Source organism: Rhodnius prolixus, unplaced genomic scaffold (assembly GCF_049639745.1).
Source record: "Rhodnius prolixus isolate KJV_2025 unplaced genomic scaffold, Rpr scaffold_11, whole genome shotgun sequence".
In the NCBI taxonomy this organism is placed as follows: Eukaryota; Metazoa; Arthropoda; class Insecta; order Hemiptera; family Reduviidae; genus Rhodnius; species Rhodnius prolixus.
Genome location: NW_027411625.1, coordinates 17,549,624 through 17,573,189, shown reverse-complemented (window position 1 = coordinate 17,573,189; position 23,566 = coordinate 17,549,624). Strand labels below are relative to the sequence as shown.

The window sequence follows — 23,566 nt, the reverse complement described above, 5'->3', positions numbered from 1 at the left end:
TAAAGTAAAAACTATAACTTCAAATATCTCGAAAACTACTCGATAGATTTTTACTAAATACGTATATGTGATTTATCATAATTATAACAAAAAAATATTATAAATGAAGTGGCCAGCATAAGGGTCTGTGACATCTAATAAATTCTAAAAAATAACTTATTAATGAAAATTAATGCAGTAGAATTACTCAACTATTAATGAAGTATTAATGAAATGTTGGGTACTCGCTGATTTGTGTACCTTTTGGCGTTCAATCAACCCTTATACTTAACATTTTAAACTGTAAGTTTTTGTTAAGGAGATAATAAACATATGCCTTGATCTCTTCATGTTCAATTTAAGGCGCGTTAATACGAGTTCATTGGCGTTCGGACCTAATTTTTTGGTTCTCTGCCGGCCTCCGAGAAAAAGTGCTCTACAGCGTGGGGACCCAATGCCCTGAAGCAGTGTTTAATAAGATTCCTTCATTTTGTTTTCTTTTGGATTACAAATGTCTCATTCTCATTTTCTAATCGTTAGAATTTTTTGATTCGGGAAGATTGTGTCCAAATGTTGAGGAAGAAAAACCTTAAGTTACCGATAAGTAGCTAGTTTATAAACATTGTAGAAAAATCTGGTAAATAGTTTGTGCTCCGCAATAGAGGAAAAAAAAATAGATGAAGATCCTGTTTAGGCACCAAGAACCCCCTTACTAACTCCTGCCAGTAGTGTTGAACTTGTATAGCAATTTGTGAACATCACTTTACTTTGCTCGAAGTGCCAAAACAGTATTAGGAGAAGGGTCTTTTACCTCAGATTAGATAAAGCAGTATATAAAATTATGAGTATACTCTATATACCTATACCTGGTATGAGCTAAACTAGGATAGTCGGTTAGCACATCTGTTTGCGATAACTAGTAATGAGAAAAAGAAATCTGGCCGAATATATGTGGATTCTTCAAAAAGGATATAAAGAAATGCAAGAATAATTTTAAATGAATGTAGACAAAAATTTCATTAAATAAAATTGCACATCTAGGAGGAGAATCGAACCCACTACCATAATATGCCTTAGTTTTGCGGTCTCCAACTAGCCTGGCGGCGCCTCAGTTTATGTATAAAACTACAGGCTACGATACAGTAGAATTATTAAATGTGTACATTCTAGAAAATTAGTGTTATTTATTAATTTACAGAAAAAATTATTGACTCTTTTTGTAAATGTGTATGAAGCGCGACTAGTATTGATTCAATCTGTAGATGTTACCAGTAAAATAAACTTAGCATTTTCTTAGATGAGCTCATTCATGATTTTTAGAAAAGCATATTTACTCAGAATTGTATACGCTTTAATTAATGTTTTCTGACAGATGCATTTTTTGTTTTACTAAGTTCTGAATGTTCACAATTTTATTTAATTTTTAATTTAGGGCGCGTCAATTTATTTTATCTTCTTAATAAAGAGAAGTTAGTTTAATTTTGTCTTTTGTGAAAAATTGAGACTTAATTGTTATAGAAAAGTGCTTCAAATAAAACAATTATATTTTTTTTCTCAAATGTGTTTCTGGGTCTGCTATTTAGTCAGTCAGCGAAAGAACGCGAAATGGATTAGCGAAGGTAGAAGAGATCTCACTATACACTATTTACCTTAGAATATCTTTCTGAGGCGGGTTGGTAATAGCAATATCTCAACTAAATAGGCGTTCTATTGATTTGCAATACTTTTGCACCCAAGGGTGAGATGACAGATAAATTGAGAAAAGCGGCCAAATTGGAACCTAAATAACTCAATTTACAAAATAAGTTTTCTTTTTCTTCGAATAAACTCTCCAAGAATTTTTTTCTTTTAAACATATTTTTACAAAAAGTACATCAAAAGCACAAGACAACTTAATTTTTTGTCATTAACAAAATCAAAATAAAATTGTAACTAGGAACTCAAACAAGTATTGGTGGAGGCCGTAGATCCTTGTTGACAATATAAAATTTATGCTTATTACCAAATAAACCCCAAACTACGGCCAAATTTTCTATCACAATATTGACTGGAATTGTAGCAATCGCTCCCAGTATGCACAGAATAAATTTCACCACGCCAAACCTGGAAACAAAAGCAAAACATTTCGTTAAAAAAAAAAAAAAAAATCGTTACCTACTTTCTACTATACTATAATCTAATTTATAAAAAATCTAGAAGACTAATTGAACGGCGTAAATGGCCTGGATGCTCGCCCTATCTTCTTCAACGTAAAACTTATAACGAAAGTTTAAACTTAAACCTAATCCATATCCTCTAGGCACACCATAATATTAAACGATTCCGAAAAAAATATTCAATTAAATGTGACAATTTATTAAATAAACAATTTGTTTTCAAATTTAATGAAAATAGTTTATGTTCCAAAAAATGGTTAGAATAGTCCACAAGACTTTCTGTTACTGCTTTTTCATTCTTCAAATTTTTATGTAAATGTTACTTAATGGCTACAATGAAGGAACTACGAAGAACTGCTCACTTAAAATTTCTTAAAATAAATTTTCATGCAAAGAATTTCAAACAAAAACGACAGCTCTTTAATTGAGTTGACGGTTACGAATGTAAAAAAAATCGTAAAAGAGACGTTATGTAAGAGCTAGGTAAGCAAAAATTACACCTTCCAAAAAAACCCTAACATAAATTTCCCGGGGGGGGGATAATAATAGTAGTTGCACGTTAAGCATTTCCTGAAAAATAGGAATTTTCTACATTTATTGCTTGCAAATCAGAAGTAATGAGCGCGGAAGAAAATAAAATTTATATGATTCTCAAAAGAACAGATAGATGTGGTTGTTCTTATCTCGAACCCTCTCAAGTAAGAAGAGACAGTCCGTTAGTTGCCGTAGATACCGCAAGTTACGACATTCACGAAAATACAAAATTTTCTCTGCTCTAGTGTAGTCATAATACTCTTTCAAGCTAACTCTCTTGAATTTGTAAAGTGGCCCCTTCCGATTGATCTTTCTCCACATACCTTAATGTCGGATTGAACTTCACAGTTACAGGAATTATAAAATTTTAAGTTTCTCCCATTTTCCAAAGCTACATAAGAAGTCATAAAATACAAAAATGTGTTGATATAAAACACTAAAATTAATATAAAAGTTAAACTTACCTATATAATGAAATCGATTTGATCACACCAAACACGTACATGTAAATGGATACAGATGCGATAAAGGCGCAGGTGAAGTCGACTAGCGGCGGGCAAGGAATGGGGCATAATCCAGCGAGAACGATATTCGACGTGGATAATGGCATGGTCACCCAGGAATAGCAAGAAATTCCTAGCCAAACCTTTTTACCTGCAATTATTCAGTTAGTAATAACAATTACGAAATAACACAAAAATAATTGTAATAACTGCAGTAAGAGAAAGTAGAGTAAGTTCGTTTTTTTTCCATATCCAAAGAACGTACATTCGGTGATAACTCAATTCAGAAAATTTTATGCAATTTTAAATCCTTTTTTTTACTAAGAGAAAGAGAAAATAAATTCAAACATACCCAATGGTATCTGTTTCGAATGCACTACAAGCAGAATGCCTTGCAACCACCTTTTTCGTTGCTGGACAAAATCCCATAAAGTGAACGGTGACTTTTCCCACATTTCACCTTCAATAAAATCAAAAGTGTAGCCTAACGAATACGCTTTCATAGCAAAGAAACAATCTTCGGCCACACTACCGTCTGGTCCATTATCAAAGGTAACCTCACGTTCTGCCCTCACCTGGAATGAAACAAAATTGTAACATATTAAGGAACTAATTCAGCATTAAATATAACTTGATAATATAAATATATATTTGTTCCCAAGAAACTTTTCGTGAATTCAAAAATTTTACTGCCAAGAACAAAAAATAATTTTTTCAGCTTTGAAAAAAGCACCAAGTTTTATGCTTCTGCAAGATAATGCTCGATAAAACATCTTCCTCACATGATAAATACAAAATAAAGAACTAGATATTTCAAATTCTTTTACACCCACTCTATAGCAAATTAGCTTCATCAAACCACCATTTAGACCCAGTCCGTGGCATACTTTTTTCAGGAGAAAATTTAATTAGTTTACAAGTTCACAATGGCACACATGTGGTTTTTTATTCTATAACCAAAGCATATATCAGCAAGTTAACATACAACTGGTACAATGGCTCGCAACACCATTAATAATGTGCTTTTATATGAGCATGAATATAAAATTTATTTTTTCTTTGACAAAACGGCTGCTTTTTCTATTCACCCATTATTTGAAGTTTGCTTACTACAGACCTGTGTCACTACGTAAGATCCTTTCCATGAGAGAAGTGGGCGATGGAACAGAGAGAACTGAAGTCGCAGTTTGCCCATGTCGTCGGCCACTCTGAACGAATCAGCTAACGTTGTAATCCAATTGACCACATCCTCATTTGCGTAAGTAATCAGACCTTGTCCAAACGAATGTTTACCATCTAGTACAAAATTTAAAATACCCCTAATTGAATTATCAGTCAGCAAAGTTTCCTCGTCTAAGTGAACTATCCAATCGGTGTCTGCTAAAGAATTGATGCCATCCTCAAGACAATACTGCAGTGCTCGCGCTTTGAACATGGCTCCACTTTTAGTCTTGTATTCCACTGGTACTACCTGCAATCAAATTGTAAAGGGAGAGCATTTAATTTGTAAATAATAATTGAATAATTAGTAGAAAAAATGCAATTGTTAAGTTAAACTGCTGACGGCACGGCTGGTAGCGGCCGAGAGCAATGTAATAGGATTTCAAGAGAAACAAATATAAGAATTTCTATTGGCAGATAGAAATACTGTCCCTTGAATACATTTTTAAAACCCCATTAAATCTCAAGACTATAAAGCAGGTGTGTGATACAAGTGTAACCCCGTGTCTACTTTATGGTATCCAGACAAGGTATGATACCTCTCCCATTTAAATTCCAAGTTTTTAATTCCATTGGTCGTTCAGTGGTATGTTATGCTGCCTGCCCATTATCAATAAACAAATGTTCTGGTTTCGACATTGGCCCAGAAGTATTCCAGCGATTTTGTAGCCTCTTTGGATAATATACCTGCGTGAAAAGATCAATTAGCCTCCCTGTTAATTAAGATGAAAGCAGCCCAGCGACGGGGGTTTCTGGACCGCGTCTCTCTCTCTCGCCCGCTTCCTTTTACGAGGGGGTACCCAAAAATAACCGGAATTGCGTTGCCGCGCATGGAGCTTATGTAGTACGCATTTCTGCCGCTAGACGTGTATAGCGCAATTCCTTGCCAGTTCAGTCCTGCCTGTGTTGTCTGCCTGGCTTGTTCTGTTCATCTGCAGTGATTGTTTTTACCAGCGCTGTTTTGTTCTTTTTTCGTTTTTTATGATGGCAAGTTTAAGTGAACAACGTGCAGCTCTGAAATTTTGTTTTCTACTCGGCAAAAATGCTGCTGAAAGTGTTTTAATGTTGAAAACAGCTTACAAAGATGACGCTATGGGAAAAACTCAAGTATACGAGTGGTTTACTCGGTTTAAAAATGGCGACATGTCGATTGATGACAAACCTCGTTCTGGACGTCCATCAACTGCCCGAATCGACGAAAATGTTGAAAAAATTCGAGAGCTGGTGTTCACAGACCGTCGACTTTGAAGTTTTGAAAAGATTGCGCAATAGTGTTCGCCAAAAAAGACCCGATTTGTGGCAAACAGGAGACTGGTTCTTCCACCACGACAATGCACCTGCACACACAGCCAACTCTGTTACACAGTTTTTGGCTAAAAATGGCATGGTTCCGCTGCCCCACGCACCTTACTCGCCTGACCTGGCTCCATGCGACTTTTTCTTATTTCCACGCATGAAAAAGGGCATGAAAGGTCACCGATTTGACAACATTGAAGAGGTCAAGAAAAAAACGAAGAAGGAGCTGTCAGCCATTTCTAAAGATGACTACAAAAAATGTTTCGAACAGTGGATGCACCGGTGGGACAAATGTATTAGTTGTAATGGAGAGTATTTTGAAGGGGATAAGGTTGTTCTGTAAAAAATTTGTAAATAAATAGCTTTTAAAAAATAATTCCGGTTTTTTTTGGGTACCCCCTCGCATACAAAGCACTTGACCATTCCTTCAATCTTTGTCACTTGAATGAGGATCATTCCTCGGGTCTGACTCTAACTGAACTTCGCTGGATCTTAAAGTTAAGATCTGAGTAGTCTACCTGAGCCATACGCCATGGCGTAATTCTTTCTGATATTCGGAGACTGTATTTCGGACATTCATTACTTGCAAGAGCACAACTTATTTCTTTGCTAAAAGGAACGTGTAGTTGTCGACCTCTGATTAAATATGCTCGCCCTGCCTGAGCTTATCATTATCAGCTGGTTCAAGAATTTAATTTTTATAATTCATAATTCTGTTATATATCGGTTATTTCGTTTTATTTCTAGGTAAGATATATTTTCTTTTTTTCTCTCTCTGTATGTATACATATTATATTTTTGTAGTAACATCGACTCAGGCTGACGGATTCACCAAGCCGTATAATATTTGCACTTTTTAATTTGTATTTTCTAAGAACAATAAAGATTATTATTATTACTTGATGAATGACTTAAAAAAAAAAAAAATTAATGACAACTGCGTAACACTCATAAGAGCTATGGAGAGGAGTATTTTAGGCATATAAAGAAAGACCAGAGTTCGAGCAACCGAAACAGGGAAGAAGACCCTCTTAGTAGTTAAAGCGAAGAACCTCAATTGGAATTGAGCAGGACATGTTTTTAGGTTGGACTGAAGTTGGACAGATGGACTAAAGCTAGAACAAAGTGGTGTTCTGACAAACCGGAAAAGAAGAAAAGGAAGACGATTTGTTAGATGAGAGATGAATTGACAGAAATAACAGGAACCATCTACGGAAGATTGTATGAGTTTGACAAGAGTGGGAAAAAATGGGGGAGGCTGTTACCCAGAAATGGCCTAATTTTAAGGAAGAAATAATAATATTAGTAAAGAGAAGTTTCAAAAATATATATTTTTATTTCATATTAAATAATTTTATTTTAAAGTATTATAAAAAAAAAAGTTAATATTATTTTCAAACTTGTAAAAATTATGTAAATTTTAAAATCAAATAAAGGCTAATTTTATTTATTTATTTATATATATTTAAGTATCATTTCAATATCCAAGGTGTACCAAAATTCTGTCATTCTCTAAATTCTCAGCTGTACTTTGCACTGTCTACCATTTACCTTCTAAATTTAACAAATTTTTTTATTTTAGCGCCTCCTATCTCTTCATGCTCATCTCTCTCTCTCTCTGCTCTAGCTGTTCGGTCCACGAAGCACCTTTGCCTCCTCTATCACCCTTTCCCACTCTTCTCTCACCAAAGTAATCCTCCTCCACGTCTTTACTCCCAGACTTCTAAAGTCTTCCTCTACATCACCAAGCCACCTAATCTTCGGTCTTCCTCTTTTTCTCGCCTCCCTGGGTGCCCATTCATTATTTTCCTTTGAAATCTGGCATCTTCCATCCTCACTAAACGCCCTAGCCATCTCAATCTTCCCCTCTTAATCCAACCCACTAAATCTTGATCCTGGTACAGCTCTCTTATTTCACTGTTCTTCCTAATTCTGTACCTTTCCCCTTCTTTCACTGGGCCAAAGATTAGAATCTTCCTCTCCCAAGCATTTAGCAGTCTTTCATCCTCCTTGGTTAAGACCCACGTTTCACTGGCATACATAATCACTGGCCTCAATATGCTTTTATAGACGATCAGCTTTGCCTCCCTAGATAGTCCTCGAAAGCTTAAGACCTTCTGCAGCGCCCAGAAACACCAATTGCCAGCTGTTAACCTGCCTTTTATTTCTACACTCACTTCATTCTTGTCGGTTAAAACTGCCACCAGATATTTGAAAGATGAAACCCTCTCAAAATCGTAAGAAGCGCATATAGGCGCTTCATCACTTCCCAGGTTTCTTCGAGAACACACCATAAACTTCGTCTTCGACTGAGCTTTTTTAGCCCACTTTCTTCGAAGCTGCTTCAAATTCTTGAAAAGAACTCGCCAACGCTGCTCTGGTTCTACCTGTCAATACGACATTGTCTGCGTATGCCATATGTTGGCTTAATCTATTATACTAGATTAATCTATTATAGTAGATTGTGCCATTGGGACTTGTCAGTATGGCTCTTACAGCCTTTTCTAATGCTAAATTGAAAAGGGAGAGAAAGGGTCCCCCTGTCGCAAGCCTTTACTTGAGAGGAATAGTTCCGAGGTATACCCTGCACCTTCACACATTCTTTTGTACCGGATAATGTCATTCCGGTGAGCCGGATTAATTTCGCTGGGATGCTAAACTGTTTCATACATAGCAGCAGCTCCTTTCTCTCTAGACTATCATAAACCTGTTAGAAGTGTACCAATAAATGATAGAGAGTAACGTCATACTCATGTTTTTTCCATCATCATTCTCATGGAAGATATATGGCCAGTGGTAGACCTACCTTGTATAAACCCGCTCTAGTATTCCCCAGTTATTTTCTCCGCCCATTTATTCAGTCTGTTCTTTAAAAGGGCAGAAAGTACTTTATATGCCGTGTTTAAAAGAGAGATTCCGCGACAAATGTGTTGGGCAACCCTTTGAAATATCTTGACCATCTTTCCAATATACTCTCCCTATCTCTAGTCAAATCTCCATTCTCCTCACGGCAAAAATTTAGCCGTGGACTAAAGCCTGATTTAGCTTCATTTAATCCTTTATAAAACTTCCTGCTGTTTTGTCCTATAAAATTTTCTTGTAATTCTTGCAGTTTTCTCATTTCTGCCGCCATTTTCTACTCTCAGATATCCTATTGCTCTCTTTTCTCTAAATAGCTCTTTGGCACTTCTAGTCATTCTCTGCAGCATCATTTTCCTAGCTTCATTTCTTTCATGTACCGCTCTTGCACAACCCTCATCATACCAGTCATTTCTAATAGCCTTTTTCGCTGTACCAATGATCTCCTCTGCCGCAGTAGTGACTGCTGCTTTTATCCCATTCTACTTTCCTTGTAAGCTGTCGTCCATTCCGTCATTTCTTTCCAAAAGCTGTGTCACCTTCATCGCATATGCTTTTCGTTTTTCTTCATTGTTTAGTACTTCTCTGCTACATAACACCATCTTAACTCCTCTCTTATCTCTTTGCCTGACTACTAATTTTTGTTTATATTTCACTTTCACCATAAAATGATCACTTCCGATATCTGCACCTCTGCAGCTTCGAACGTCCTCTATATCAGAAACATGCCTTTACTCCATCAAGACATGATCTATTTGATTTCTTGTTAGACCGTCTGGAGAAACACAAGCTTCCTTGTAAATCTCCCTGTGTTGGAAATACGGGCTGACTATACACATTCCTTTGTCGGAAGCAAAATCTATTAACTGTGACCATTATTACTTGTAGTTTCATGCTTATTATGCTTTCCTATAACAGGCCTATGTATAGTCTCTCTCTCTCTTCCCGTTCATGTCCCCAAACACCATTTTCACATCATGCCTTGGTATGCTCTTGTAAGTAATATCTAACTCCTCAAAAAAAGCATCTTTCTTTTCAACATATATTCATCAGTAGGAGCATGCACACTGATCTAAGAAATATTGAAAAATCTACGGAGTCTAACTAAGCAGATTCGTTCATTCACAACTTTGTAACTAATGACAGCGTGTTTAAGTGTATTCTTAATCATGAAGTCAGTCCCAGGATATTTACCCTATGTCCACTATTTATGAGCACATAATCTCTAAACTCCACCATCTCCGCCTCTCTCCACCTAATTTCCTGCAAAGCAACCACTTCAGCTTTGTAATTCTTTAATTGTTCCTCAAGCATCCTACTAGCTCCCGGCTCAAAAATACTTCTAACGTTTCATGTTGCAATCCGTATACATTGTCCTTTCACTCGCCTATCGTGCCTTAAGGCCAATCCGATTTTTCTTTCCTTGAGGTTACATAACGGTAAGCGTTTTTTAGGGTGGGATTGTCAGCCCCACGCCCAATTCCCGCCATTTTGGAGGGCCTAAGATTTTTCTTCGGCGTTTACTCCCCTAGCCGAAGCATTCATCCTAGGGACGGTAGTCCAAAAGTGAGCATGGAGGTGTGGTACCAGTGGGGTCGCTACTCCCGAAGTAACTACATGCTATGGTTACCCCTTGCAGGTTTTCATGCTCATATTAACTAATCAAAAGATCTAGCTATACTCATATATTATTTAAACAAAACAGCTTAGTCTGAAATTCGAGCGAGTTTGCATATCACTAACGCCATTCTAAACTAAATGAAGTAGAGGGAAAATATTATTTCTACACAGCTGTTCGGATCAGGTTCAAAAATTTTCGAGAGGGGATGATATAAGTCAGGAAAGTACCCTTCGTCAAGAGGGTCTTCTATCCTTATATTCAGTACTTTTAAAGGATTAAAAGGACTTCTTCATTAAAAGTGGAATTTCGCACTTAGTGCGAGTAAACTAACTTTCATGAATTAATCCTCATCCACTTAACCAACCTACTAGATACGTAACTTTGTTCCTTTATTCCTTAAACTTATTCAAACTATCTACAGTTCGTACAACATCTCTGAAGTTCTTCCTTTTATTTCACTTCACTTTTCTTCTCAGATCCTGTGTCCACCTACTGCCTACTCTATACTTTCTACAAACGTTTTCTGTGGATGATAGGATTATAGTTTTGAGAGCTATCCTAATTGTTCTAGACCCTCTCCTTTCCATTTTTCTCGTAAAATTTCAGCTCTTTTGGTTGGTTTACCTTCCTTCTTACTTCAGTCTTGAGTTAATATTAATTTATCCATTCCTTAATGCTGTTGGGGATATTTGCCTTTTTATTAAATTTAACCGGGAATAATCTTTCCAGCAATGGTCACTGCCTATTTTACTCTCTCTCTACACTCTAGTATCACATATCTTTTTCATTCGTCTACTAACCATATGACAATTTATAACAGTCTTTACCGCAGAAAGCCGCCCAGTTCTTGTTTCAGTGTATCTTGAAATCAATTATACATTGACAAAAACTTACAGTTTAAAATGTTAGGTATAAAGGTTGATTAAACGCCAAAAGGTACACAAATCAGCAAGCACCCAACATTTCATTAATACTTCATTGATATCATTTAAGCAATTTTACTGCATTAATTTTCATTAATATTTTTTAGAATTTATTGGATGTCACAGACCCTTAGCTGGCCATTTTCATCTTCAAAATATTTGTTCAAGTAGCACTGTACATAGATTGACTGTAATATCTATTTATCTATAATAATCAAACTATTAATTACAGGTTAAAAAGAAAAACGTTATAAAAAATAAAAAAAAATCATGAGGCTAAAAAATTCAAAAACTTTTTTTAAAATGCTGACGCCAACACAAATCAATGATTTTGATTATTTTATTTATTTATTTTTAAATAAAAATCGTCGGTTTAAGTACATTCTTCGATTAAAGTAATTGTTACTTTATGTAGTTGTCAAACGTTTATAATTATAGGTAATAATTAATCTGGCTTTGTAGTAAATAATATAGTTTTCTTCAATTACATTCTCAATCTGGGAGTTCTTCCCACAATGTTGTATGTATGTAATATAAAACAAAAAAGATATGCATATTTTTAGGACAGATAATTATTAAAGTATTTTACTATAAGTAAAATTAGAAGGACTAAATTAAATTACAATTGAGAAATGAATTTATGAATTAATGATGAATAATCTACTTGTTATTAACTGTGTGTTATTTGTGCTCACCAATATTTCGGTAAGACGAATTCAAGACTGAAATATTGTTTTAAATCCGTGATTCGAATTTAAACAGTAGCCGACTCTAACTTTGTCTTTTTCTACTTTAACATGCTTGAGTATGTGACCACTCAGAATAAAGGGCATATCAGAAGAATATTTTGGAATAGAGTTAAAATAAAGCACCTATTTAAAACGAAGATATAATATACATTTTATCGTAATTATAACAAAAAAATATTATTATATTAAAATATTATATAAAAAATATTATGAATTATAGCATAAGGGTCTGTGACATCTAATGAATTCTAAAAAATATTAATGAAAATTAATGCAGTAAAATTGCTTAAATGATACCAATGAAGTATTAATGAAATGTTGGGTACTTGCTAATTTGTGTACCTTTTGGCGTTTAATCAACCCTTATACTTAACTTTTTAAACTGTAAGTTTTTGTTAAGGAGATTTTTGTACCTTTTGGATAGATTTTCCTTTTTGTCTATTTAGCAAAGTTAAATATCTGCTTTACAGATTTTTTTTAAATTTGGAATAAGCAATTCTACCATTATAACCTGATAAGGTGTTTAGTCGGAACCGTAACTACCACTGGAGAGATCTTTTTAAAGAATGATTATAGTTGCGGTCCCCAAATTATCCTCAATAACAATTTTTTTGAGAAAGTGTATTGAATAAAATAGAAAGGTATTTGTACGTAAATAGCAAAATTAAACTGCGATTTCAGTACATTCTTTTAAGAGGAGTAAGAAAAATAAACTGCGATTACAGTACTTCTCCCTAAAAGGCAAAGAGGCAAAAATTTGGAATCGAACGACACCTCATTCATGAAAATTGGTTCGCGCGTTTAGGCGCTACGCAGTTTACAAAAAAGGTAACAACAAGGAGAAGAAGAACAAGAACATTTTCTGAAAATGCCGTTTTTGCTCATTTTCGGCAACTGTTTTTCCATTTTCTTGAAAAGGCTCCAACGATTTTCCTTAACGTTTATGGGTGCACAAGTGGGTTTAGATCTAACAGTATTATTTGACATATTTTTCTGGGAAAAGTCATTTCAAACTAACTACGAAGCTGCCTAGGAATTAGTTATAATGTTTGAAGAAAGTGTGCGAGAACTTGAAAATTTTTATGAAGACCAGAGTGATTGTCATACCAATTTCTCTTTTAGACGACGCCGAAGACAACCAAGAAAATCATTTCGAGACTCAACAACAGTTTTGCATGCCAGCTATACTATGATCTTGAAAAAGCTCTACTTACAGTTTCTAAGATCCGTCTATCCTTAGCAAGATGCAGCGGCTTATCGGTAACCACTTCGATCATGAAATGTTCTAATCCTGCATCCAAACATCTATTTTTAAAGGTATTAGTGTTAAAATGTTAGTCAATCAGATTTTGTTAAATGCAAAATATTTTTGAATATGCGAAATTTTATGTTTTTACCTATTCAAATTTCTGTATACATTACTCTGGACGAGTTGTGGGTAGTCTCCTCTGGTCACAATTCGGACACAAATGAATGGCGCTAGAAGTGGGCTACCTTTCAGGGTAACTTTATCAGGAAATGCGTTATACATAGTTAACCCACAGAAATTTAATAAAACCTAAACGAAAAAATATAAATGTACAACACATAAAAATCTGGCGTGAATACTCACACAGTTTTCCTTTACCAATATTCTAGAAAATACTTGATATAAATTTTTTCCTCCAATTTCGAAGTTTTAATACATTTTTTAGATATTTCAAAGGTACTCAGAAATAAATATTTCTTCTGAAAGGAACTGTCGTGCCAAAATCCCCTTAAAATGAATTTAACTACGAAATACAAGTGATATGCCTACTACGTGCCTAGCCAAACCTAAAGAACATCATTAATGCTGTTTAAAAAATTCTTCGTTCGATATACTCGCACTTCCGCTCAATCAATTTTCCTCTAATTCTAAATTTTATTGTTATTGATATGGTACAGTTTTAGAATTAAACTGAAGTGATACTTCAGAAGATAGTCCTTTCTCTAGGACACTAAAATTATTTGTCCAAAGAAGTATTCGAAACAAACAATAGATATCTATTTTTATAATTTGAACTCTGTTGGGTACAGGTTTTGAAAAACATGTTTCAACATTTTTCAAATATTTCAGCTCTGGTTTGCCCTCCATCAATGAAAGATATATTCTTTGTTTGCAGTCAAAAGGCTGTAAATGGTTGTACAGCTATTGCTTTCAATATTGAATATTAGGTTAGCCTGATTATTATGTGGCCCAGTCTTTGATTTGCGCGCATATTGTTTTTGTTAGGATTTTTTCTGTATGCTTTAAATGATCAGTTAACCATTCCGAAAGGCTTGGCGGGGTACAGATCAGTTAGCATTTCCTAGAAAGCGCCAAGCTAAGTAACCTATCACTAATTAATAATTTATTAATATTAATTAATAATTTACCACTTTCAAACGGTATGTGAATGATTAATTCTGTAGTTACAATAGTATAAAAACATTATTTATCCATCTGTCTAATATTTACGAAGATTAAGTGAGTAGTTAAAATTTTGAGTTAGTAAACTATCTGACTAGAAGTACCAATTTCCCGAGTTCATTCAGTTTTCCAAGATTCTTTCCTAATCGGCTTCATCCGATTTCTTCAACTTAGAATATGAATACTCATATGAAAGGGTGTTAATTTTGTTAGAAACCTCTATTAAGGAAAATTTATTTCTTTTTATCTCTATTTTTGCCTTTTAATTATGGTGCACACACGCAGAAAACAATTATATCAATTCAGAGAGAACAATCGCTTTTTGTCACAACGGGTCTTCAAAACGTATATTTCCAGAGAAAACTCAAAATTGCATATCTACAGCTACACAACACTTTAAAGAAAAAAACAACTGGACGACTAATTGGTAATTTGGTAAAACTGCTATTACCCAATCCCGTCCCCACTTCCTCCGACTAATTTAACCAACTATATCTACCAGGAGGTAGATCGCTAAAGTACAAGTAATCTGATCGCAAGTGGATAACAAACTTCTATTGTTTTCCTTCTCCAGCTTTTTATTTTTTCTTACTTCTCTCTCGAATAACGACCGTGCCGACTTTCGATTCTGAGTTTTCAACGGAGCTGAGGTCTTCTGAGTACGAAAAAGTATTTTTTCACTAATAGGTCTGAGTGCGTATGCGAGTCTGTCTGTCTGAGGAGTGTGATCAGCATTACTAAAAACCAGGAAATTGGAGAAATTCAAATTAGATATTTAGTTTAGGTGCCCAACAACAAGGTGCCACTTAACTACAACTATTTGTCAGCTTTTGGAGATAATATCGAAAGTGCTCCAAAGAATTTCTTTAAACTCGGAATTTCATTAAGAGGAATATGTATAATATCTTATCTAGGAAATTTTGAGGTACGGTCAATAAAATTTTGTAGACAAATTTCTTATTTTTAAACCGACGTTTCGGCAAATTTATTGCCTTCTTCAGGGTCTCAGTCTCACAAAGAAATAATACAACATTAATGTAAATACAAACTGAGTAAATAAAAAGTAAAAAAAATTATAATAAACAAAAAGCTCAATCCTATTGTTTTCACCCATCCCTTACCGCCATATTAACCTGCTTTTCCATGAATCCTCAATAGTTAAGATGTAGCTAAACATATAACTTTGCAAATTCATAATGTAGGTCAATTTCAAATATTTTTTAAAATTGTCATTTTATTAGAATTTTTTACTAATATTTTATTAGTATTACTACTTAACAAAAACTTACAGATTAAAAAGTTAAGTACAAGGGTTGATTAAATGACAAAAGGTACACAAATCAGCAAGTACCAATCATTTCATTAATATTTTTAAGAATTTATTATGTCACAAACCCTTATGCTGGCCAGTTCACTCATAATTTTGTTGTTGTAATAATGATAAAATGTACATTACATCTTCATAATTTAATAGGCACTTTAATTTTAGTTATATTTCCAAATTATTCTTCTGATTTATCTTTAATAATTCCCTTTATTCTGAGTAATCACAAGCACATTAAAATAGAAGGAGACCAAGTTAAGAGTTGGTTATTGATAAAATTTCAATCACGGAGTTAATCCAAAATTTTGAATTCGTCTTACGAAGTTTTTGAGAGCTCAAATTACACACATTTAATTACAAACAAATTATTTAACAGTAAGTAATTCATTTCTCAATTATAATTTCACGTAGTCCCTTTATTTGAGAACTTGTAGTAAAGTACTTCAGCAACAATTGCCTATCCCATAAAAAATATGTATATCTTTATCTATTTTATATTACATGTATATAAAACTTCTGAGGAGAAGATCTAAATTAAGAATATAACTGAAGAAACCCAGATTAAATTATTATCTATTATTTTTAATGCCTGACTATTACATAAAGTAAAGTTACACAATTTATTTAATCGGAGGATGAACTAGTAAGTAAAAAAAAGTAAAGTAATCGCCTATTTTTTCAGGCAGGGCTTAACGTCCAACTACCAATTAGGTGACGTGGACGGCGGCGACTAGCAAACATACTTTACTCTAAATTTATTTTTTTAACCATTAAATAAAATCCAAGGCCTAAAACCGGGAATCGAACCCAGTACCACAATACATGTTAGCTGCGCAGGTCTCGCCTCTAACCGCTCGACTACCGTGGCGCCCTCGGAGGATGAACTAAAACCAACGATCTTTATTTAAATAATAAATTAATTAATAAAATAAAATATATGGGCATAATGACCATAGTAGTTAAGTGCCTTAACAAAGAAAAAAGTAAAGAAAAAAAAAATTATTGATGTATACTGGTGTAAGCATTTTTTTTAAAAAAGTTTTTGATTTTTTTAGCCTCATAATTTTTTTGATTTTTAATAACGTTTTTCTTTTTATCCTGTGATTAATAGTTTGGATTAATAGATATTACAATCTATGAGTTATTTGTTATACAATGGTGTGTTATTTGAACAAATCTTTTGTAGATGAAAATGGCCAGCATAAGGGTCTGTGACATCTAATAAATTCTAAAAAAATATCAATGAAATGTTAATGCAGTAAAATTACTTAAATCAATTAATTATTAATGAAATGACGGGTACTAGCTGATTTGTGTACTTTTGGCATTTAATTAATAATTTCAATCAAAGCAATAATTTCATTATAACCTGGTATGATGTTCAGTCGGAACCGAAACTACCACAGGAGAGATCTCTACAAGAATGCTTAGAGTTGCGGTCCCCAAAGAATCCACAAAAATAATTATCTTGGAAACCTTTTAACAAAATTGGAAGATATTTGTACGTATATAGCAAAAATAACCTGTGATTTCAGAACTTCCTTTTAAGAGGAGTTAGAAAAATTAAGATGCGATCACAGTACTTCTCATTAAAAGGGCAAAGAGAAATGAAACCTCAAATACGCACGACTGTAATACTCCCTTTAGTAGCTGTAAGGGTAACATGACACTTTAATGTCAGGCAGTAAACCTCGAACACTTCTTCCTGCAAATTTTAACAAAATCGGGAGATTCGATAAGTTTAAGAGGGGCCTTACTTAAGAGGGGCAAACTCGCTTCCTAATGTTTAGACATTAAGATCTACAAAAGCTATATCCACATAAAATTTCGAATCCATCGACAATTCATTCATGAAGCGTTGATAATTTGAAACGACTGAAATACTTCTCTTTGTGCTTGTAAGAGCAGGGTGGCGCTTTAACGTTACGTAGGGAAGCTTTAACCCCTTCACAGTGCCAAATTTTATCAAAATCGGGCAAAGATTTGCAGAGTTATTAGTAAATAACTGTTTTATAGGAGACCTTACATAAATGGGTCTGTCTCGCTCTTCGACATACTGTACAGCATCGAGACCTCAAAAGCCATATCTACATGAAATTCCGAATCGAATGACACCTCATTCATGAAAATCGGTTCACGCATTTAGGCGGATTAAAGGAGGATTTGCCCTACATTACAAAGAAAATTTGAGAATTTTATCTTTTCTAGAGAACGAGAAAAAAAAATGGTTAAAGTTGTGTGTTTTTCCACGTTACTCTTTTTCGAGCACTTTTTAACGATCAACCCTTACACAACTGTCCTACCGGACAGTTTTAATTTCTATACATTTTAAATTTTCAACCTTTCTTCTAATTTTTATTTATTATTATAATTAATATTTAATTACAATTTTTTTTTTTTTGGCGTATCGACTGACGAGGTCATTAGTATTAGTGCCCCTAATCATTTTAAGTTTCTCTCTTCTTTTGGCCCCTCGAGCTGGGTAAGACCTTACTTCTACAGAATCATTTTTGTAGTAACATGTCGATTGCAAATGATGTATAATTATTCTTTATTTATTTTATAGGCGCATCGACTGCGTTGGTCATTTTCGCCTATTATTACTATTATTTTACTTTTTATTTACTCAGTTTGTATTTGAATATTGTATTATTGGTACAGATCCTGAAGAAGGCTATAAATTTGCCGAAACGTCTTCATAAAAAAAAGAAAAGAAATTTGTCCATAAAATTTTATTGACCGCACCTCAAAATTCCCTAGGATAATCTATAAACTACAGTTAAAAACCAAACCATCATTCAGTTTGTATAATAGTGTAGGTAATTATCTTTTTGGCATAAATTCCAAGATTCAAAGATATTTAATCATGGAAACTGCGAAAAGCAAAAAGCGTTGTATGTAAGCGTTAATATCAGATTTTAGCTCATAACCTTAAATTTTTCACATAAATCTTGTCTTATAAATTTACCTGAGGTAATGGAAGAAAAGCTAACATCCTGAGCAAGTAGAGCATTAGTGTTGCTAGAACCCCATAGGTCACGAATGGATCCAGATCTGGTTGCGATTTTCTCAGGTGTAATCCATCGGTTAACACTTCAAACACTATAATCACAGTCACCAGCAGTGCCACGTGAAGCGCGTGTTTCACTTGGCTGCTCACCATCCCACGACCTGAAAAATTACCAATATCAGTTTTCATTAAATACATTGGTAATTGCCAATTTCTTTTTTTGAACTAAAACAATAATCTATGGGCAACAATTCCGTGCCACCTTTATTCATTTACGGGAAAAACTCAAATCTTCCCACTTTCATGTCACCCATATTTAAAAAGTATGTAAAAAAGTGGGCTTGAAGATGAAGAGGGAGGAAATCTTAGGGAATGTGGTATGAGCTATTTGCTCAAAACTTAAACAAAAGCGCCATGTCAAGACAATGGACATTTATTCCTGTACATATATGGTCGACATTCTAGGCCTCATGACAACAAGTCAATTCATTTCTTTACAGGCTGGTTTATAGCACTTGGACCAACAAAATCAAAAGTAGCCTTCTAAAAGTTAACCCTCCTGCCAGATTACACAACCAGGGCTGAAGATTCTACTCTTTTTGAACAAAGGACATAATGAGTTCTTTTGACCGGGTACTGCAGGCTCAGAAGACATATGAACCTGTTGGATCAGATCGATAATGGTCATTGCAAAATTTGCGTTACTAAGGAAGAAATACAATTCCAAATCCTCTGCCGTTGCGTGAGCGTGGTACTTATTTGTTTTATTGCTTATAAGAAATATATTTACATTTCTATAGCAAGAGTTTAGCCTCTGCTAGTGATAACAATAAAAAGAAATAGCTACTTCCACTAAAAAGATAAATACAAAGATAAAAAAGATAAATACAAAATAAAAGTATGAAATACAAAATTAAAATCACCCCTTGTTACAATTATTTCTTTAAAAAAACAAAGAAAAAATAATGAAAACGGTATATTTACAAAAATTAACTTAAATTTGATACTGATTAATTATTCGGCGGCAGAATTTCTTTATAGTTGTTGAATATAAGTTTTACAAATTTGTACCTCTCATCTAGAGCACCAGAAATGAAATAAAACAAACTGTTTAATTTTTCTTTGCAGTCAATATCAAATAAATTAGTGTAAACCTCAGAGTTAATAGAGCTTATGTACCTATTTAACAATCTTTTTCTGAGTGAATTATAGAAAGAACATTCCAGCATGAAGTGAATAATATTGTCTCTTTTTCTTTCAGCACAAGTAAAACAAACCATTTCATGGACAAATACATGGTTTATTCCTTTGTGAAAAATCCTAGGATACTTAGTACTGGCTACCCTATTCTGAGCTATCAGTCTGATTTTTGAAATATTACACTTGAGATTAACATATGACTTGCCATTGGCCATAGGACATATCAATCTATAATTGGTATTAAATGTAGAATTGAGTACCTCACTAATGTCTTTAGATAAACAGTTATTATAAAATTTAGAGTTGAGATTTTTCAGGTTACAAAATAGAAATTCAGCACTCTGTAGCTCCCAGACATCCTCTGCCCCTATAGAGTAAAGCATATCTTTAATGAAAACCACCCAGTTATAAGGGATGCCTGGATGCCCAGTCTCCTGTAACATATCTTCAAAAGTGAACTGTTATCCATTTGTAAAAGCTTCAGCCAAAATTTTATAGTTTTGTTAAAGATCTTAGTTTTAATCTGCGGGCATTCGGCTTCAAGGCGAACATAACTGTTGGGTGTATTGCGCGGTAAATGTAGCAATAATTTTAAAAATTTCAGTTGCACGCGCTCAACTAACGTAAAGTAGTTCAACGCCCAAAGTTCAGAAGCATACAGGAGAATGGCAGAAATAATAGTATAGTAAAGAGTCATTTTAGACTGCCAGGTGTCTGACTTGTAGAATGAGAGTACGTTTAAAACTCTTGGAATAGCTATAGAGGATTTTGAGACAAAGTGATCGCAGGCTATTTTAAATTTCCCAGAAGATGCAAGAGGTACTCCCAGATAAGTGAAGTTATTTCTAACTTCTATAGGAGTGCTTCTAAATGTAAAGACATTGTGCTTTTTCACTACGAAGGACATAATGAGTTCTTTTGACCGGGTACTGCAGGCTCAGAAGACATATGAACCTGTTGGGTCAGATCGATAATGGTCATTGCAAAATTTGCGTTACTAAGGAAGAAATACAATTCCAAATCCTGTGCCGTTGCGTGAGCGTGGTACTTAAAAGTGGACGTTGAAACGCCTAAGGCGATGGGTAATAAAATAAGCCTCTATCATACTAGTACATTTACTCTACTAAGTCCTCAACCTCTTTAGGAGGGGAGGGTTCGCCTACTAGAACTAAGAAGAGGCTGGCACAATAAGTCTTCTGTGGCTGCGGTGCCATGGGGCGTAGATCCCGTCCCATCTATTATCTTAATCTTAAGTCACTGATTTATAAATAAATATGGTTAACTATAGGAAACGTGAAACAGTATTGTTCTTAGTTGTCTGGTTCATTAATCCGGAAGGAAGAAAGAATAATGCCAATTTCAGTCATTATTTTTGAATTATTTTGCCGAGCATTCAACCTAGGAATAGGCCATCTTCCATCTGTAAAACAGTGTACGTACCCTTATTAGATGTTGTGCCAGCTCAGTGACCTCTAGAACCGCAGCGTTCAATACTTAGCGGTAGATCGCTCGTCTTTTTTTAAATTCTCTATGACCGAGAATTTTTGAGGATAAATTTTACTCCAATTATAATCACAGCCTCCAAAAGTATTTGGTGTATTTTCAGTCAGCTTTGCTTTGACATGTCCATCATATAAATATTCACTACTTTACCTGAAATTATCATTTACTTTTAATGATTTATAAATTGGTACGTTATAGGGAGCTGGGATGTTTTTTAACCTTGCGAACATTAATCTACAATTACAATTTGCATACATGAAGAAATAATTGTAGAAGGTGGCTCTCAGTAAGTTTGTTAATAAGTACGAGTATGCCGACTCGAAGATGGAATATGCGGAGGATGCAGAGTTGTGAAGTTTATAAGGCCCAGGCCAATGTTTTAAAATAGGTAGTTGCAGCACAAGGAGAATTATCCTTGAAATTTCCTAGAGAGAATTGAACCTAATCACAGAGCTTAAAACATTAGAATATTTAATCATTTTCAAAATTTGAATTAACTTCGCCTCTTGTCTTTAATACCTATAACTTGTCAAATGTCTTGAAATATTCTACAATTCATATGCTTCAAATTCTTGTGCTCCGAATTTCTAACTTTCAATGGTTAAATAAAACGTTTTATACCCAAAATGTAAAGAAAGATTAGCTTTTACTTTCACAGTTGCAAATATATATTGTATAAATAAATCCATCTTTATCTCAATTACACCTTTTGAATTCTCAACTAATGGAAATTTTATTGTTCTTTTGATTTGTGCAATTTATTTCACTTTAGCTCTACAGTCCTTTCCACTCTAGGTTCGTTTGTGAAAGTAGACAGGTGACTGAGGTATTGTCAAAAAAAGGAACCTCCTTTACCATTGCACACTAACCACGCAGAATGACTCAGCATGAGCCGCACATCAACACTCCTATGATCCTCATAAGACTCTACAATAGTATAATAGTATCGGAGGAAACTGGGAAATATTGGGTCGAATCTATAAACATATGTATGTCGGCAGAAGTGAACAATTAAGAGGGGAGTAGTGGCTTGTGAGAACCTATCCCTTTACACTTATGAAGGGAAAATGTGACTCTGGAATCACAACGGTGCGTTCACAATCAAGCGTAGAGTGAGAAAAGCCAAACTCTCTGGCAAAACTGTTTTCAAGAAAAGAAGTCAAAATAGTAAAAAAGTAACAGAAAGAGAAACTTCTCGACGAATGTTTTGAATAAGTTAAGATTGGTCCAAATGTTTTGTTGGGAATACTTCAATAAGATCTGTTCCACACCCAGCAAAAAGTAGCCTTTAGAATACAAGTAACATGGTTCGATTTAAGTTTTAAGAAAAAACACTTTTCCGAAATTGCAAAGTAAGCTTCTTCAATTAAAATGAAAGCTTTCTCAGGGTGATCATCTTCACTGTATTGGCGCCTTCTTGAAAATGTTCCATACACTTTGTATTCGGTAAACTGCTCTCGCTAATTTATTTGCAAACTAGGAAAACTAACTGGAAACCTTAAGTTTTTAACAAAACTTACCAGCCTCATTATAAAAATTTGTATTAAGCTGTTAAAGCAACAATCAATTATTTTACAGCCCCTTGATGGAGGAAGCGTTAAAGACCCACGAAAGGTATTTTTTTTATTTCTAAGACTTCGTTTGGCTTATTACATGAACAAAACCTAAAAAAGTTACCTATGCCTCTACACTTGAAATATAAATTTTATATATGATTTTTGAAAAAAATAATTACAGAAATTAACAACAAATTCATTTATAAAATTATCTAAGAGGGCATTATTTCAAAACATTAACCTAAAAATAAGTGAAAAATACCTTTTAATGATATGGTTCTTCCAAAAAACAAAAAACTGAATCAAAATTTGATGATTATAAATCTTGTAAATACCCAACAAGTCCCATTCAAATACAAAAATAATCATTTCAAAGTTACCATAGTAAATTTAAGCTATAAAAATAAAATGAAATACTTTATATTTGATAATTTTCAAAAAACGAAGAATTCTAATTTTACAAAATAACTTTGTTAACACCAAATTTCTTTTTATTAAAACTACAAAAGTTTGAAATAAAAATTATACCGGCTATAAACATCACTACCTTAATAGCTAAACGAAAACAAAGCCTAACTGAAAACAGGGCGCGGTTCAAACGTTCACACAAATTTACATCATTGAGTAGTTAATATTAGACAAAAATAAAAATGCATTTATGAATAATATTAACAACAGATGACATTCACACAGTTCGTTTA

General features: G+C 34.0%; 1 protein-coding gene across 4 annotated transcripts; it reads right to left on the bottom strand.

Moving 5' to 3' along the window:
* Positions 1–645: 645 nt before the first annotated feature.
* On the bottom strand, positions 646–23,565 carry egh (beta-1,4-mannosyltransferase egh). 4 transcript variants are annotated; one of them, XM_074138827.1, is made up of 10 exons: positions 23,413–23,554; positions 23,128–23,260; positions 21,247–21,459; positions 18,565–18,767; positions 13,239–13,399; positions 13,056–13,146; positions 4,290–4,643; positions 3,525–3,747; positions 3,134–3,323; positions 646–2,082 (listed from the first exon to the last, which is right to left on the bottom strand). In XM_074138827.1, exons 4-10 carry the CDS (start codon positions 18,757–18,759, stop codon positions 1,920–1,922), a joined length of 1,377 nt encoding a protein of 458 aa, XP_073994928.1. In that variant the 5' UTR covers positions 18,760–18,767; positions 21,247–21,459; positions 23,128–23,260; positions 23,413–23,554; the 3' UTR covers positions 646–1,919. The 4 variants fall into 4 exon arrangements, with proteins under 4 accessions (XP_073994928.1, XP_073994927.1, XP_073994929.1 ...); XM_074138826.1 differs by having other exon boundaries at positions 23,128–23,562; XM_074138828.1 differs by lacking the exon at positions 21,247–21,459 and having other exon boundaries at positions 23,128–23,563.
* Position 23,566: the final 1 nt, after the last annotated feature.